At 31.4% G+C, this 16,702-nt stretch overlaps 3 protein-coding genes across 4 annotated transcripts; 2 read left to right on the top strand and 1 right to left on the bottom strand.

Moving 5' to 3' along the window:
• Positions 1-2,108: 2,108 nt before the first annotated feature.
• On the top strand, positions 2,109-7,390 carry LOC134252609 (uncharacterized). The gene is made up of 4 exons (XM_062735104.1): positions 2,109-2,183; positions 4,288-4,416; positions 6,498-6,662; positions 7,041-7,390. The coding sequence occupies exons 1-4, from the start codon at positions 2,153-2,155 to the stop codon at positions 7,295-7,297; spliced, it is 582 nt and encodes a 193-aa protein (XP_062591088.1). The 5' UTR covers positions 2,109-2,152; the 3' UTR covers positions 7,298-7,390.
• Positions 7,391-10,339: 2,949 nt separating this feature from the next.
• On the top strand, positions 10,340-13,325 carry LOC134252599 (uncharacterized). Its single transcript, XM_062735097.1, has 3 exons — positions 10,340-10,350; positions 11,467-12,375; positions 12,908-13,325. The coding sequence occupies exons 1-3, from the start codon at positions 10,340-10,342 to the stop codon at positions 13,323-13,325; spliced, it is 1,338 nt and encodes a 445-aa protein (XP_062591081.1).
• A 583-nt stretch (positions 13,326-13,908) lies between these two features.
• On the bottom strand, positions 13,909-15,686 carry LOC134252593 (uracil nucleotide/cysteinyl leukotriene receptor-like). 2 transcript variants are annotated; one of them, XM_062735091.1, is made up of 2 exons: positions 15,571-15,686; positions 13,909-15,432 (listed from the first exon to the last, which is right to left on the bottom strand). In XM_062735091.1, the coding sequence occupies exon 2, from the start codon at positions 15,392-15,394 to the stop codon at positions 14,267-14,269; it is 1,128 nt and encodes a 375-aa protein (XP_062591075.1). In that variant the 5' UTR covers positions 15,395-15,432; positions 15,571-15,686; the 3' UTR covers positions 13,909-14,266. The 2 variants fall into 2 exon arrangements, with proteins under 2 accessions (XP_062591075.1, XP_062591076.1); XM_062735092.1 differs by having other exon boundaries at positions 13,909-15,423; positions 15,571-15,644.
• Positions 15,687-16,702: the final 1,016 nt, after the last annotated feature.

Here is a 16,702-nt window from a genome sequence, read left to right as displayed (position 1 = left end):
TATTTTTACAACGTAATGAATTTTATTCGTATATTCATGGTACATTCATGGTAAACTGATGCAGCGATATATTTGTATGGAGGTACATCGGAGGGTAATCTTAGGCTATTATTTAGTGATATGATTCAGTGCAATGGGCATATTATCTAGAGAACATTATAAAAGTTTTAATTTTAGTTGATTATTGACAATTTAATAAATGGAAGTGTACAATTAGCTTCGGACAAAGGATGTCTATTTACCTCCTCATACATACCCCACTTTCGGATATACTTCCAAATTAACAAGCTGCGCCTCGGTTGACAATGCCTTTCTTTGGAGAAAATACTCGACGTAACACTGAACTACATACAATACTTAGTGAAGAAATCTGTTTTCAGGTTGCTTCAGCAGAACATAATTCATGACTGGTGTCTTCAATTTTTTTAAGGGATTTTGGGGTTTGTTTCAAATTTGCCATAAAATATTTTTATGAAGGGATTTGTCTTAATTTTTTTCATTTGCAAAACACATGTTTTTGAGTCATATACAAGGGAAAGCATATAATTTATTTATTAGATCATATGCGCTGTATGAGAAAGGATGGGCATCCCTGCAAGATAGTCCTTCCATCAGCCCCTAAATTCCTGTGCAGTATTATTCCAGACAGCTTATCTCTACAGATGAACAGATGTTGATTAAAATAAAAAACCAATGAAATAACAGTCGATGAGTTCGAATAAACACATTACTATTTAAAGAAGATTTGTCCATTGCTGGGTATCGAGTTCTTACATGACTAGCACGCTAATCACCAGACTATGCAAATCCTGATGAAAAGTGACATTTAAATCATGTTTGTGATATGACCTTTGACTTAATTAATGCATGAACTGTCATAGAGTGTATAGGCAATTAATTCAATTATTGTGACGTTTACAAATTTTAGAGATTTTACGTATGTAATGTACATATCATGTATTAAGATATTGATGTTAGATGAAAAAATCATGAATAAATTGATATAATCGAGGTCTAATTTTCCACTTTCATGTTTGTCACACTAAAGGCTTTTCACTCATCATGTTCACCCATCTTCTTTATCAGAATTTTCAAATATTTCAAACAGGCACTAATGATAAGGTTTCAATTGAGCAATGAATCAGTATTTTTTGAAAAATATAATCTCTTAAATCCAACGATGTGTGCAAACAAATTGAGCATTGCGCATTGAGAACTGAACTACACATGTACATGTATTATCAGAAGATTTACGTGTAATATGGTTAAAAATATACTAGTATGTTGAGGACGGTTACATTCTTTAATCAGACTTGTCACGTGATGTGAAGTGAGAGAACTGAAACCTGCAATATTGATGTCATCAATAAATTCTAATATTACAAGGGCATACCCGGTTTTAAAATTTAATTCTATTAAAAGAATAATTTAATCACTTTCAGAATTTGTGTAAAGTGCTGCAGACTTATACAGATCCACATATTTATTCTTCAAAAATACATTTCTTAGACCGTAGGTATGTTGAATATTTTACAGACCAACTAATCTGTACATCTAATATAGAAATAATTCATGTGCAAGATTTCATCAGGTTTGTAGCGATTTTCAAATATCTTTAAACATGAACTCCTTTACTTTATGTATAGAAATTTGTCATGATTCGTTGAGGATATGCCCTTGTAATATGTCGACTTCGTAAGACCTGTCTATTATTCTCTACGTAAAAAGTGATGCTCTGTAATATCAGATGGTCGATGACACTTAATATCCTTTTACATGTACAATGTTACATCTATCTAGGTTTAATTATAATTATATGGAAGTATAATTTTGTTCGATTCGATTACTGCCAACAACACATGTTAGATTTCGTAAAATTTAGAATCACATTTTCTGCTCTTTTTCAATATCACTGGGTCCTAAATACATAACATGTAAAAGAAAATGTACATGGATATTGCACTCTGTATGCAGCTGGTGCATTTCATTCCATGAGAATATTGGCAGCCTTGAGATTTACATAAAGAACTATAGTGCACTCACTCCCTGTCATTCGATAAAAGTTCAATGGGTGTTAAGATAAAATATTTAATATGTATATAAGATGAGTACCTTAATTATGCACTGAAAGTACGGCGCACAAAGCATAGACATGAAGTTAAACATAGTTATATTTGCAGCTGGTAAGTTATATTACAAAAGCTTTTGCTCTTAGTGTGAAATGCATATAAATGACTGATTTTGTTTACAATTAAATTCATGTCAATTAGAAACGTCCTTGGGCTTTTTATTCCAAAGTGACATAAATAAAGTCTCTAAATATTTAAAATATGTTGTATAAACAGGCAAATATTATGTTATTTCACATACTTTTTCTAAAAATATCTTGGGAAACATTTTTACCGAAAGATTTCAAAGGAAAATACAAACAATCGTGCTAACGTTTTAAACTTTGCTAAAAATTCAGCACCTGGACATCCGACTAAGGGTAGTAATCATCATAATTACGGAGGAATTCTTGTATGGTTTCTAAATAGATGAAATATTTTTAAAAAAGTATATTTGCTTATATGTAATTAGAGAGATTTAAAAGGTCACATTTTTCTTCCTTCGTCGTATTTGTACAACTTTAAATAGAAATGGTAAACTGAGTTCGAAGAGTGTTTTTTTTCTTTTTGAAAACGATCATAATTTTGACAAAAATGTTTTGTATCTTTAAATATGACTTATCTGTATGTGAAAATAAGAAAATTTAGATATTGGAAGCATATAACAATGACTAATAAATCCTAAAAAAAAATATGACAAAATAAAGAAAGTTCTGAAAGAAAGTTCTGATCAGCCAATATCCATTTTAGTTAAATCATTTTTGTCAAATTGATAATATAATCATTTAGACCCCTTATGGTAATATCTTTTAATTTAAAAATATATTTACATCTTTTGAAATAGAAGTATGCATTGCATGATTGGTTTTGGTTATTTAATATTTTCATAGGTAACGACTCATATTTAATTAAGTCCTTAATAATTATTCTTCCTGAAAAAAAGCTGTTCATGCTATCATTAAGTATTTAATTACATTGACAGTTTCTTTTTTTATTTAAAACATTAAGGAGATGTTGATATATCTAAAATGTCAATTTTAATTGCCTTTCATAAAACAAGGCATGAATCATCTTCCATTCTCTGTTGCGTTTTTCTTTTATTATCATTTATGGTAGATACATGTATTATATAATACTTCTTGAAAATTGACATTACAATACCATCGTAAGTTTTATTTGTAACTTAAATGTTGCTTCATATTCTATACGACTAGATCAGTATCGTTCAGTGCATACTGGATGTGCATACTGGATTAACATATATCATGTTGAAAATTTTGAACTTACTAGGGGGGAGTAAATGCAAAATTTACAACAGTTATCATGTTGTAAAATTTGCATTTACCTCCCCCTAGTAAATTCAAAATTTACAACATGATATATCAAGAAAACCTTTTATTAGATATTTAATACCATAAATATGTAACTTTTTAGTGCAAGGTCACAAAAGTATTTACGTGCAACAATTCGCAATTTTTGTTCAATGATTAATATTATTCATTGACAAACTATTTTACGTAAAACACGTATAGGGCACTTCACTCGCATATTTCCCTATTTTATTATCTATAATCACTGACGAGTTTAGTCGTTTAGTCGCAAATATAACAGTTTATCTTAATCCTATTTTAAATACAATTTCCGTTGGTTGAATATTATAATCTTATCACGAAATAAAGATTTGAATGAGTGGAGGTCCCGTGATTATGAAATTGCAGATAAAAAGCACTTTGTTGATGTAATTTGAAAATATCTACATTTATTAAATTTTTCAATCCATGTACCAAGTATTTATTTTAATGTTTGTGAGTTTAGCAACATTTTACATGTAGCAAACTGTACAGCTTTTGACTAATTTTAAAATGTTTCTTCATCCTTGGATCAGAATTAATATAATTATTTATGTGTCAATCTAGCATAACATACACAGAAAAACATTGTAAACGGAATTTTACTGAAATTCATTGCTTTTAAAGACTAACAAATAATTTTGTTTTTGATACCTCCGTAACCTTCAATCAGAGTGAATGCCATTCTAGAGGATCAGTGTGGTCTCCAAAGACCTGTGCCTTGAATGGCCGATACTGCATTAAAAACATTTCTTTTTTTATGATAATTTCGTTTCTCAGAATGTTTATGCCGTTTTCATATGAGTCCGATATATTGCTTTTCATTGTAGCCTTACTTACTGGATGGTGTAAAGGTGAATCTTGTCAAGATACCTCTGTAAACTGCAATCAGAGTGAATGCAATTCTAGAGGATTGGTATGGTCTGCAAAGAACTGTGCCTCGACTTGCGGATACTGCAGTAAAACATTTCTTTTTTTTATGAGAAAATATGTAAGATTTTATAAAATTATCAGATGAATTAAAATAATTATTATGTTTAGACTCTTCAAATAGAAACTCAATGTTGATGATTTAGGTAACCACGCTCAGTGTGGCTAAACAGTCCAAAATATCTCTGACAAAAATACAAATGCTAGAGTTTTAAATAGTATGATGATTGATATGTTCAGTGCCTTGAAATATTTCCGAAAAAAAAATACTTAATAAATAATTTATAACGATGTGTAGCATATTTATCGTTTTGACATTTCTTTCCATATATGCGAGTAGAACATTGTTTGGTTTGTTTAACGTCCCTATCAAGAATTTTTCGAGAGGTCAACATTGCTTGTGCAACATTTACAGGACCATTTTAAGCAAAAAAGTTAACCTAGGTTTTTATAGTAATTTTATTAGATATGCGTTTTCCCGGCTTTTTCACTTATGTCAAAATCTTAACTTCAATTAAATATATTTACAGATTTTTTTTAAATTTTAAACTCGGATTTGATTTTAAAACTAACTTGTAATATTCAACACGAAAGAATGATTTAAACCAAAAATATGATAAAATCAAAACAAGAGGCCCATGGGCCACATTGCTCACATGAGCATACTAGCTAGGAAGAAACAGAATTTAATTCAGTATTGTGTAAAACATTGACCCTCTATTGTGCCCCTAACCCTTAAGGGTCATTATTTGAACAAAATTTGATTCTACATTACCTAAGGTTGCTTCTGTATACATATGACTCATAACATTGCTTAGTTGTTCTTGAGAAGGAGATTTCTCAGATATTTCTTGTATATTAGTATATAAATATTAGGTTCGTACAAGGGAAATATATACATACGAGGGTCATTCAAAAAGTTCGTAGACTTTTGTTCTAACTTTTTTATTTAACGTCATATTATATCCAAATTTGGTACAAATATTTTAACAACAGATTCAAATAATTTGAGTAAAAAAAATTGGAATGTATCTTCATATTTATTAAAATTACCAAGGATTTAGAACAGCAAAAATGGGGTCACGGAGCGCCGTCAAAATTGAGTATTTTTCTAATTTTCACTTTATAGTATTTACAGCTATACCTCTAATAAATGGAACTGAAACGAAATAAAATTTACATGTTTAAATAAAGTATTGTTGTATTAATTAAAATGAAATCAGGTTATGTAATATCTCGCTCCATTTAAAAGATATCAGCTTCTAAATACATAAGGACTTGATTGAAAAAGGCAAAAAACCATGACGTTGGAGGACGTCACGGAGCAGCAAGTAGCAATAAAATTAGACTTTACATTCAGGAAACTTCTTCTACAAGCTTAAAAAATCCTTTTAAACCAGGATCTGTATGAAAAATAATCTTTGTATTTGTATTAAATTAAAAATACAATTTTTGAGTGGTAGCGAGTTTGAATCGGACGATGGATTGTCTGTAAAGAAACAGGTTAAATATAAAAATATTGTCAAAAGAGATAGGAACGTCAATGAACGTGATGTGTGCTTCAATGTTGCAGAAATAATAGAGTTGCATAGTAATTTAAAGAATATGAAAATAATAACATTCTTATTCAAGCTATATTTGTACAATTGTTAGCAAACTAGGTGTTAAGTGTTGTGGATATGTGTTTTGAATGGAGAAGACACTACAGACTGTGTTTGAAATTAAAAAAAATGAGTATACTTTTGACAAACTTTCTCAGCGTTGTTGTTGACGTTACAATATTGGTTAACCGTGCTCCGTGGTAACAAAACATGTTGCTTTAAATTTTGGCTAACATGAGTTCTATTTAATCAAATGGAATGAAACTTAACACTTCGACAAAATAAATGTTTATGTTTACAAAAATGTATTGATCTATAATCTTGTAATAATCATATGACGATGAGAAGCATTGTCTACGTATTTTTTGAATGACCCTCGTACATGTATATGTACCAATAGGTCACACAAAACCAGAAAACCAAGTCCTCAAATTAGTTTCAAACCATGAAATTGACTTTTAGAAATTGTCAAATAAACAAGAGTTATAATATTCTTAATTCTTTTCAAGCTCAAAAGTGCCAAATGACAAGATGGGTAAAAGATTGCTCTGTGACATGTGGCATTGGTGTTCAAACTAAGACCAGAGTCCCAGTCAAAGTTGTCTCTGGTGACACGCCGCATGCAGAAGATTGTTTTGATACAGTAGAGGTCGGTGCCTGTGTTAAAAAACCATGTAAGTTTCCTTTTTTTTTTAAATCAAGTCAGATTGAGATTTTAACAAGCAGATTACATTCCACCGTCTTTTATATAACAGATGCATTTATTTACAACACTCTTTTAAATCTGAAATTATAAAATTTTGCGGATTTCATTTCTCCCAATTGCAAGAAATGCTGATGTTAATTTTTTTTTAAAAAGAAGGTATAGTTAAACTGTAGATGAAAAATATATATAAAGACATGATAGATAGAATAAATTTCAGGCGCTAAAGTTTTATTGTTAAATTTGATTTCTGTTGTGAAATAATATTATTTTGAGAAGATTTAGACAATTAAGAGAACACAATTGTGAGCAAATTATAATGGCTGTTTTCTGATCTTTATTTTACAAGGTCCTCCAAGTAGTCCCCAAACTGTGTTAGTGCACCAACCGCAACTAGTACCAGCACTAGCAACAGCTGGTGTTGCAGCCGGTGCAACTGCACTTGCCGGAGCCGCCACAACCGTTGGAGCAACACTTGGAGAGACATTTCTCGCATTATTACCAGAGATGGCAATGTTATTGGGGAAAAGATCAGCATTAGAAGAAAGAGAGGTACTTGATCTCTTCATCCAAAAACTTCAAGAAAAACGGCAATCTTTGAAGTAAATTGATGAGTATGAAAACTGTCCTCAAATGGAAATCAACAACGAAAGAAATCTAACATTTCAACATTATATTAAAATCACATAAATTATAAAACATGTTCAAGTGTTTTATCTTGTGACCTCTTAGGTGTGTGTGCGTGGGGGAGGGGTCTATATAATGTGCTCACTTAGGTACTGCTCAGTGTAATCAGTTGACACCTATGTTAGAAACACGTATGCTTCAGAGCAATCGGTATAGCGACAAAGAAGCTGTGTAAGAGAAAAGATACCAAACAAACATACAACAGTTGCACAAGGCAATGTAGTATGTAAACAAACACGAATTCACGTAACAGCAATACAATGTAAACAAAGGTAATGCAAGAGAATCAGCATGAACAGCTAACAATAAAAGCAGATAGGTGTATACAACAAATGCGAAGGGTATTCCCCTGTACTGATATTATTGACAGTAAAATCTTATATGGCAAATGCCAAAGGTTTTTTGGCAATATTAAAGAGTTATGCATGTATCCTTATGTGACAAAATATTGAAGACGTGAATTGTGCATAGAATTAAGTATGTATTACGGGAGATCCGTCCAATTCTAGACATGGGGTAATTCCAGACAAATAATACAGTCTTCATTGTTTTTCTTATTTTTCGGTTATTCTGTATGGTTGTTTATAAATAGATAAACTACATTCGGAAAGCGGATTATCATTGTTGTCTTTTTTAAACATTATAGTGATCCTAAGGTATATTGAATGCTATAATTACGTCAGAAGTTAGACTTTGGACTGGTAGGTAGGCCTTTCAGCTGATTTTTCAAGTTGCTTATACTGAAAAATTCATAGATAGAATAATATGTACATGAAATTATCAAATAAGATAGAAACTTATGCATACCTTTAATTAAAATACTAAAAATTTAATTATTTGTAGTTGACTTCTACGATGTTGTGTTTTAAGCACAGGTAACTCAAGTGTGAAAAATGACCAACTAAGTGTCGATTTATGAGTTACAGAGTTTATAGAAATGACATGTGCTGCTTCAGCATTGGTATTGTTGTATACACAAAAGGGTTCCTTACATTGTTTTGTATATAAAAGTGTTGACCAAAAGAAGGAGAATGTCTTCAGTCTACCTGAAACAACAGGGTAAAATGAATGGGGAACAGACTATATTCAATATTTTTTAAGCATTGCTTCTTCTGTTTCTTCTTCTATCCTATTGTTAGACTTATTAAAATCACGAAAACGCTTGCTATTAATTTCTGCCTTGTTATTATCAGTAGAAGGTTTTAATTCTTAATTTTTAATTTTTCTTTCATGCACAGCATCATTTTCTGCAATTTTTATTGTCATTATTTTGCATAAGGCGTTTTCATTATGATCATGAAAACTGCAAACTAGAATTCAAATTTTCATTTTGTAATATTAATTAAATGATCAATAGTTTTGTCTTAAAATCAAAAATATGATACACAAAAATTATTAATCTTAATGTATTTTTGTACATGTTGTACGTCAGGTTTAATTGAAATCAGACCAAAATAATGAGGGGAAAAGAATTTTATCAATTTCATAGAGACATTAATTTTAATAACAATGGCAACACCCGTCATCGAAAAAAAGAAATAAAGAAATATTCAAAAATATATTTTATTCTGTTCTCTACTTGTATGCCTAATTTTAATGAAGGCAGACAAAAACTGTGGGAAAATTGGCTTTGTGAAAGTATTTTATGTGGTCATGGCAACATTATTCAACTAATTAAAGAATAAACGATATGCAGCTTTGTGTACCTGAGTGTAGTTTACTTTTGTGTCCATTAGTCCTGAAATTGCAGGAACACTATAAAAGTAGTGGAATTTTTAAAAATTGTATACAGAGACAAAGAACAGACAGACGAATGGAAAGACAGACAGTTTGGGATTTCAAAAGCATTTCAAAGCTAAACACTTAACACCACCCCCTACACGGAAGAAAAAATAAAATAATTGGACAAATTCTACCTTTAACTTGGTAGGGAATTTGTCAACAACCGCAGCAACATTAACAACAAATGCATCAATAACCGCAACAACAACATTTGAGCTCTCTTTCTAATACATTGTACTTTTCTATATTTTATTCTATACAAAATCCATATATGTTTGAATAATCTGGTCACATATTCCTATAATGCATTGAATTTTCACCCAATAAAACATTCTTGATGAAAAGGTGAACATCGATAAATTTCCGGATCGTCCTTTGCACAGAATGGACAAAGGCAGTTATGTTTTACTTATGCAACAAAAATGCTTTCTTTGGTTGTTACGGAAATTAATGACGCAGCCATTGCAGAAAAATACGTAACCCGCGTAACAGATTTTATTTTTTATATTTATATATGTATAAATAATAATTTAAAGTAGGATAAAAACAGATTGATTATTGTATAATTGTATTACACCATATAGTATGTTTCATTGATGGAACACCCACTGATGTTTTTGTACAGGTGATATGCCTTGTGTTGTCCATGAACTGATCAACTGCAATGGTTCTCTTAATTAATAAAGGAGAAAATATTCAGTGGAATGTAAAAAAAAAATTGGAAGTTTATTTCTTTATAAGCATTTTCTGTATTTTAAAGGGAACAAATCCGCCTTTCTCTTGCAGTTTTAAAATCTCTCTATTGTTATTGTTAGGTTGCATATGAATGAACTTTAAAGAATTCTTTAAACCATTGTTTTCATTTCAATTCAAACGTCATTGCATTATTAAATTCTAATCAGGAATTGTCACGGAGTAATATTTCTATAGTGAAATAATTTCACCTTTTTAACATTCAGTTACTTTGAACAAATTGTATTTAACAAACCCTTGGTTAACTCTACCAGGGAAAACACGTATGAATATTGATTAATCATATTATGGCCTACTTGGTATCGAATTCCCTTTAAAGTTTGCTACAAACTAAAAATACCCCAGTAGGATTTTTTGTCTAATTCTCTGAGTCTGGTAATTTTACTGGTAACTTTCAATAAGAAAAAAATTATGGATTCAGACGCTATGTCGAAAAAGTAAGTGATATCTTGTTGTATTAATTTTATTTTACGTTAATTATCAATCTTAATATGAATCTAAACTTTTTATCATTGTCGATAATTGAGTATCATGTATTACACTTATTTACAAGAGAAAACTTGAAAAAAAAAATCGCGCAGCTTGTTTGAGCTTGTTTACAAAAGGTGGAATTATTTCACTATAGAAATATTACTCCGTGACAAAATGTTTTATATCATTCATATTTCTGTAGAAATTGATCAAATATCTAATATCCCAATATTTTCCGATTAGAATTTAATAATGCAATGACGTTTGAATTGAAATGAAAACAATGGTCTAAAGAATTCTTTAAAGTTCATTCATATGCAACCTAACAATAACAATAGAGTGATTTTAAAACTGCAAGAGAAAGGCGGATTTGTTCCCTTTAAAATACAGAAAATGCTAACAAAGAAGTCCACTTTGAATTTTTTTTTTACATTCCACTGAATATTTTCTCCTTTATTAATTAAGAGAACCATTGCAGTTGATCAGTTCATGGACAACACAAGGTATATCACCTGTACAAAAACACCAGTGGGTGTTCCATCAATGAAACATACTATATGGCGTAATACAATTATACAATAATCAATCTGTTTTTATCCTACTTTAAATTATTATTTATACATATATAAATATAAAAAAATAAAATCTGTTACGCGGGTTACGTATTTTTTCTGCAATAGCTGCGTCATTAGTTTCCGTAACAACCACAGAAAGCATTTTTGTTGCATAAGTAAAACATAACTGCCTTTGTCCTTAGAAAGACCCCTTTTGATTTTGAGGGCAGTATAATTTCTAAAACTTTTAGCGTACATGTGTGATACAAAAAAGAAATTAAATAAACTAGCTTTTTGTATTTTCTTTTTCGAGTACGTATTTTAAGTGCTTCATATCCTATAGTCTCCGCATAATTAATTTCTTGGAGAGTTGTCAAAATTTAACGAATGTTAGGGTTAAGTGAAAATATTAAGGTTCAGATTTCGTAAAAAAAAAATGTTTAATGTAATATTTCTGACAATTCAAACTATATTTTGAACACTTTATAATGTATATTAATGCTATTTTTCATTATGTTACATTTTCAGAGACATCGGCATGAAGCTTATATCACAATCATTGTTTAAGGGACTGTGCCATACCTTAGGGACTCCTCAACAGGTTGCAATGAGAAGAGATGCCCTGGATCTTATCGAAATGGTAGATACATTGCAAGGAGCAGATGTTCAGTTCCGATTTTTGCCCAGTGGAAGTCGTAGAGAAGGATTCAGATTTAAAGGATCAGACATGGATATTATGCTGTGGTCTAAAGACCATAAAGTTATCTGGGACATGGAACAGACACGAAATTACAATAGAGATAAACACACATTGATTCTCTCCGACTGCTCTGATAGCCCGCCAGGGTACACACAGCTAGTATTAATCACACAAACAAATATGGAAAGTGTGTATCTTGCATGTATCAGTAGCAATGACAGACTTTTCATATCTAGTTCTGCACTCCGAAAAATCACACTTTCTGGCTTATTTCCAGATTTTACAGAACATGGACCATGTAGCAGTGGTTTTATGTACGATATGAATCATGATACTGCTCATTGTTTTGCTTCTGATATTTGGCCTCCATGGGCTTTCCCATGGATAGCCAGATCTCACGTCTGGCCGGGATCTCAAATAGTAAATGAAATAGTGAAAAGTGGATGTCACGTCGTACCAATTGGACACAAACAAGGAAATCATGAAGACGATGAATGGAGAATCTCTTTTTCTCTTGCAGAACAAAAACTTGTGTTCTCTATGAACCACTCTCAGTTTTTAACGTATGGCTTGCTTAAATTGTTCTTAAAAGAAGTTATAAAGGATGGTTTAGGTACTGAGGATAAATTACTGTGCTCATATCACATGAAAACAGCAGTTTTCTGGGTGCTTCAGCAAAATACAATTCGTGACTGGTGTCCACAAAATCTCCTAGAGTGTTTCTTGGTTTGCTTTAGGTATATTTTAAAATGTGTGTATGAAGGAGTTTGTCCTAACTTTTTCATCCCAAAAAACAACATGATTTTGGGTAAAATACACGGGAAAGTACAAAATGATTTATTTATTAAACTGTATGCGTTGTATGAGAGAGGATATTCATCTCTACTATACAGTTCCACAATCAGCAGTTATATGATTCATGAACCGAATAACCCTGGACAACTTCTTTGCACAGATGAACATACTTTGATATGAAATGGGAATAATTGCTTTATTAGATAGAGATAATCTACTCGGTTGCATACAAAGCCTACAAATACTTGAGCAATTGATTATTAGACCACTGTCTCGGTATAAAGTCGTCCTGTTACAAAATATTGTAATCACTGTTTTTCAGAGCACTGCATTTTTATTACACAATCAGTTCTTTAACAAAAGAAGGAACAAACTAAAGTATACAGCTGACAAAATGTCCAGGTATATGCTGACCCTAGTTGTAAAATTCGGTAGTGTTTCTGAAAGGTTGTTTTTATCAATGTATTTTTATAGGACCTGTAGATACTTGGAAGCTTTAACCAATTTAGAAATGATAAAGGTCAAGTTATATCAGATATGTGTAAGGGACATGTATGAATGTTTTAAAGGAAAAGAGATCGAAGCAAGCGCATTAGAGAAACGAATCTGGATTAACAAAAGAAAAATGGTTGTAGCAGGGCAAACAAATCTTGAAAAGGACATCTGTTATATCAAAGAATTATATCTCGAACAGCAATATAGTTTGAATAGCTACGAAGATGTTAACATAACGTTTATTCCAGCCATTCTTCTGTTGCACATGCTTGAGTTCTTGTGCTACTCACAGATTGACCAAGTGCACGTAAAAGCACAATCAGCATTACAAGAACTGGAGTCACTTGTTTTTGAAGACCAGCTAGAGTCTCCATCTATAATGAAGGGATCCATATAGTGGCAGATTTTAGGAATCTGTCAACAAATGTCCGGAAAGTACAAATCGGCTTTATATTTATATTCGCTTTCGATGGACAAGATCCTGTTTGCAAATTTGAAACTGTTTCATTAATAAGACAAGAACCTAATTTTAGAAACGTTGTCTTAATCGTTTTGGATAAATATAGCATTACAATATGTAAATAAATGCCCTACGCTTTTGAACAAATGTAATTGATCCAAAAAAAAATATAAAAAGACAAACAAACTTCACACTTATCTTATCAATTAACTAACATATAGAAATAAAGCGTTGTTTCACAATAAACTAGCAAAATTAATGAATTTTGCGTTTGTGCAGCAATAAAAAAATATGTGGTATCATGTCCATCATAAAAATGCTTATAAAATAATTGCATTGTATTACATTGATTGTCTTTCTAATTAGATAAATGAAATGTTACATAATTCTTGAATTAAATTGTCATTTTTACAAGGACAAATATAATTGCTTATAAACTTACATTGATTCTTATTCAAATTGCTGTGTTTTATTTTACAAATTTGCAGTATGAGCTTTTTTTATGTAAGTGCTATTGTTGGCGGTAAACTTTCACTGACAAAATGTTATAAGTAAACGTTCGTAACATATGTTAGATGTTAGGGTTGCCCGCGTGGCGCAGTGGTTAGAGTGTCTGATATAGAAGTTGATCCTTACGTAGCAAGTTCGAATCCCACTGTGTGACGTGGAGACCGGATTTGACCGTATAATGGAGGTCCCGTGTCGCAGTAGGTACTGGCACGAAAAAGATCCCTTGCTCTTCAATAGCCATGCGGCCTAGCATTTGATAGAAATTTACAGCTCTTCAGCGGCAAGTGGTGGCGTCTCCATATAAGTGAAAAATTCCCTAGAAGGACTTTAAACAACATTGAATCAAATCTACACAGATGTTAGGAAGTCTAAAAGAAATGTCTTTCATTTATTCGAACATTCGTTGACTTCGTAGGATGGAAACGTTTTCTGCATGAAACGATCATCGAAGCAAAAAAGAGTAAATAAGGATTACAGGCGAAGTTTAGGAGAACAAGGAGGAAAACAATGTCATGTACGTATGGATAATGGTTTTCTGAAAACATACTGTGTTCGAAAGAAAATGATTTAGATAATCCAGATATAAAACATGTTATTCGGAAAATTTGAAAGCACGTGAAAATTAATAATATAATGGATATTATAATATGCATTTTTCTATTGATGCCTTTGGTAGTAGAGGAATGTTTAAGGGCTTTCATTTTCAAAATATGTATGGTAACGATGGCACATATAGACAGCAGCCCTGAGACTGCAATTCTTGTAGAAAAGCTTGCAATTGAACGAATTTTTCCCTCATCTGTCGAAATTTTACCATGTCCTGATATTATTATTGATATAGATGCTGAAAACAGGGAACAAAAAATCCATATCATGATAGAGCATCTCATAACCATTATCCTTGTTAGTCGTATTTTGGCCTTTAGAGGATGGACTGTCAATAAATATCTTATCAAACAAAGGAACACGATGTGTGCACTTGAGCTAGTATAAATCGTTTCATACAGGAAATACACTATAATGAACGCTGAAACACATTCGGGCGAGATATAATTATTTCTGATGTACAAAGGAAGGTTGGAAAATCTACTAAGGCAAACATTGATGATATTTAGAAGGTCTGGGACTGCAAGGCAAGCTAAAGCGATGAATGTAGGAGTATGGAACTTTTTATCCCACAAAATTTTGAAGATGGTGGCAGAATTTCCAACGAAACCTAGAAACCCAATTATTAATCCTAGTACCACGATACATCTATCAAATCCATCCGAGGTAAGATTACTTTTTTCGGAACTGAACAAATAGAATTTGAACGAAACAGCACCGGACATGTTAGGACAGCTGTAATCAACAGGAAATTTGCTCGTTTCGTTCCAAAGTTTTTGAAGAGTTTGTTCTGTTGACGATGGATACCAAACTGTATGGTTTTCTTTTGCTGCTTTCTCTTCGGCGAATCCTGATACATTCGATCTGAGATGAATTGATGAGCTGCCCATTTCTCCTGTTTTATAGAATGTACTTTCTTCTGGAAAATCTGTTTGTGTTATAAAAACAATATAATGACATGTCCAATACAGATTGTTTATAGTAAATGTGTACTGACTTATTTTAAACATACACCTTCTAAAAAACCTACACATTTTATGATAAAATGAATTTTAATTTCACATACCCGTTTCTTATTTTCCTACATAAGACTGATTTGTAAATATTGGCTCCCGATCAATGTTATGAAAGTTAACAAGACCTACATGTATATATACATTATAATCCTACGCTTACTGTTATCATTTCCTATTGGAAAGAGGGTTATGTAATATTTTGGTTTTCCGTAATATACGTCATGCTGTGAAAACTATATCAAAATGTTCCTTTTTTAGCATTAAACACGAACTTGTTCAAAAGTGCACCAATAGGGTTTAAATTTATTGCTAAAATAGCTTGAGATGAAGAAGCATTGAAATACTTAAAATCAAAAAAAAAATAATAATAATAATTCTCTTTCGTGTTTCAATTAAATATTTTCTAAACACATATTCCCCTGAGGCTAAAACATTAATTAACAATATACAGAGAAAGACTTAAACATGTTTCTTATAATCATTTACTCGGAGTCTTAATCTGAAATCTTCTCAAAGGTGTTTGTACAGTAAACTATGTGCAAAGAATACTATATTATTCTTGGATTGTATTGAATAAATATATCATATGCTTATACTCAGTAGTGAATCGGCCCTTATGTATCTTGTTAAGACTAACTCCTTCTAACAGGGTCTTATGAACATTGTGACGAGTTCAACCCGTTTATATGGTATTCAACTTGTATTTTCCTCAAATTTCTAGTCATTTTTTCTAATAATTGTTTAATTCGTGAGTAAATTGTGTATCAAAGCGTGAAAGGAATATATATTGTGCATTGGAATAACATCGCATATCGATACTTTTTTTGCAAATACGTCATAGGTCTATGTGTATTAAAGAGAAATATTTGAAGCATGAACTAAATTTTACTGTTTTTGGAAAAACAAGATGCATGCAAGTTTCTCCCTCTAATATACGAGGGTTGTCCCAAAAAGTCGTAGACAAGGATAACAGCTTTCTTTCTCTTTGCTTTATTAAATTTCTTTCCTTGTCATAGCAAAGAGTAACATTTTATGATCATGCACTTCAAGTTTCATGATGATATCACATCTAATAAGAGAATTATGTAAAAATAAAGAAAGAATATAAGTGTACACCGGCGCACGAAAGCAAGCGTAAATTACGTCTCTTATAACGTCATGATCTATTTGTCTGCTTCTCTC

This window comes from Saccostrea cucullata, unplaced genomic scaffold (assembly GCF_032062105.1).
Source record: "Saccostrea cucullata isolate Sc308-1 unplaced genomic scaffold, CSIRO_AGI_Scuc_v1 ctg355, whole genome shotgun sequence".
NCBI classification, from domain to species: domain Eukaryota; kingdom Metazoa; phylum Mollusca; class Bivalvia; order Ostreida; family Ostreidae; genus Saccostrea; species Saccostrea cuccullata.
This window is presented reverse-complemented; position numbering and strand designations above follow the sequence as displayed.

Bases quoted from the DNA above. Each gene is read 5' to 3' on its own strand.
- LOC134252593 (XM_062735091.1), bottom strand. From the start codon at position 15,394: ATGGGCAGCTCATCAATTCATCTCAGATCGAATGTATCAGGATTCGCC.
- LOC134252599 (XM_062735097.1), top strand. The intron at 12,376-12,907 runs GTATATTTTAAA...GTATTTTTATAG, and splicing joins TGTTTCTTGGTTTGCTTTAG to GACCTGTAGATACTTGGAAG.
- LOC134252609 (XM_062735104.1), top strand. From the start codon at position 2,153: ATGAAGTTAAACATAGTTATATTTGCAGCTG. The intron at 2,184-4,287 runs GTAAGTTATATT...TTTTCATTGTAG, and splicing joins CATAGTTATATTTGCAGCTG to CCTTACTTACTGGATGGTGT. The intron at 6,663-7,040 runs GTAAGTTTCCTT...TTATTTTACAAG, and splicing joins TGCCTGTGTTAAAAAACCAT to GTCCTCCAAGTAGTCCCCAA.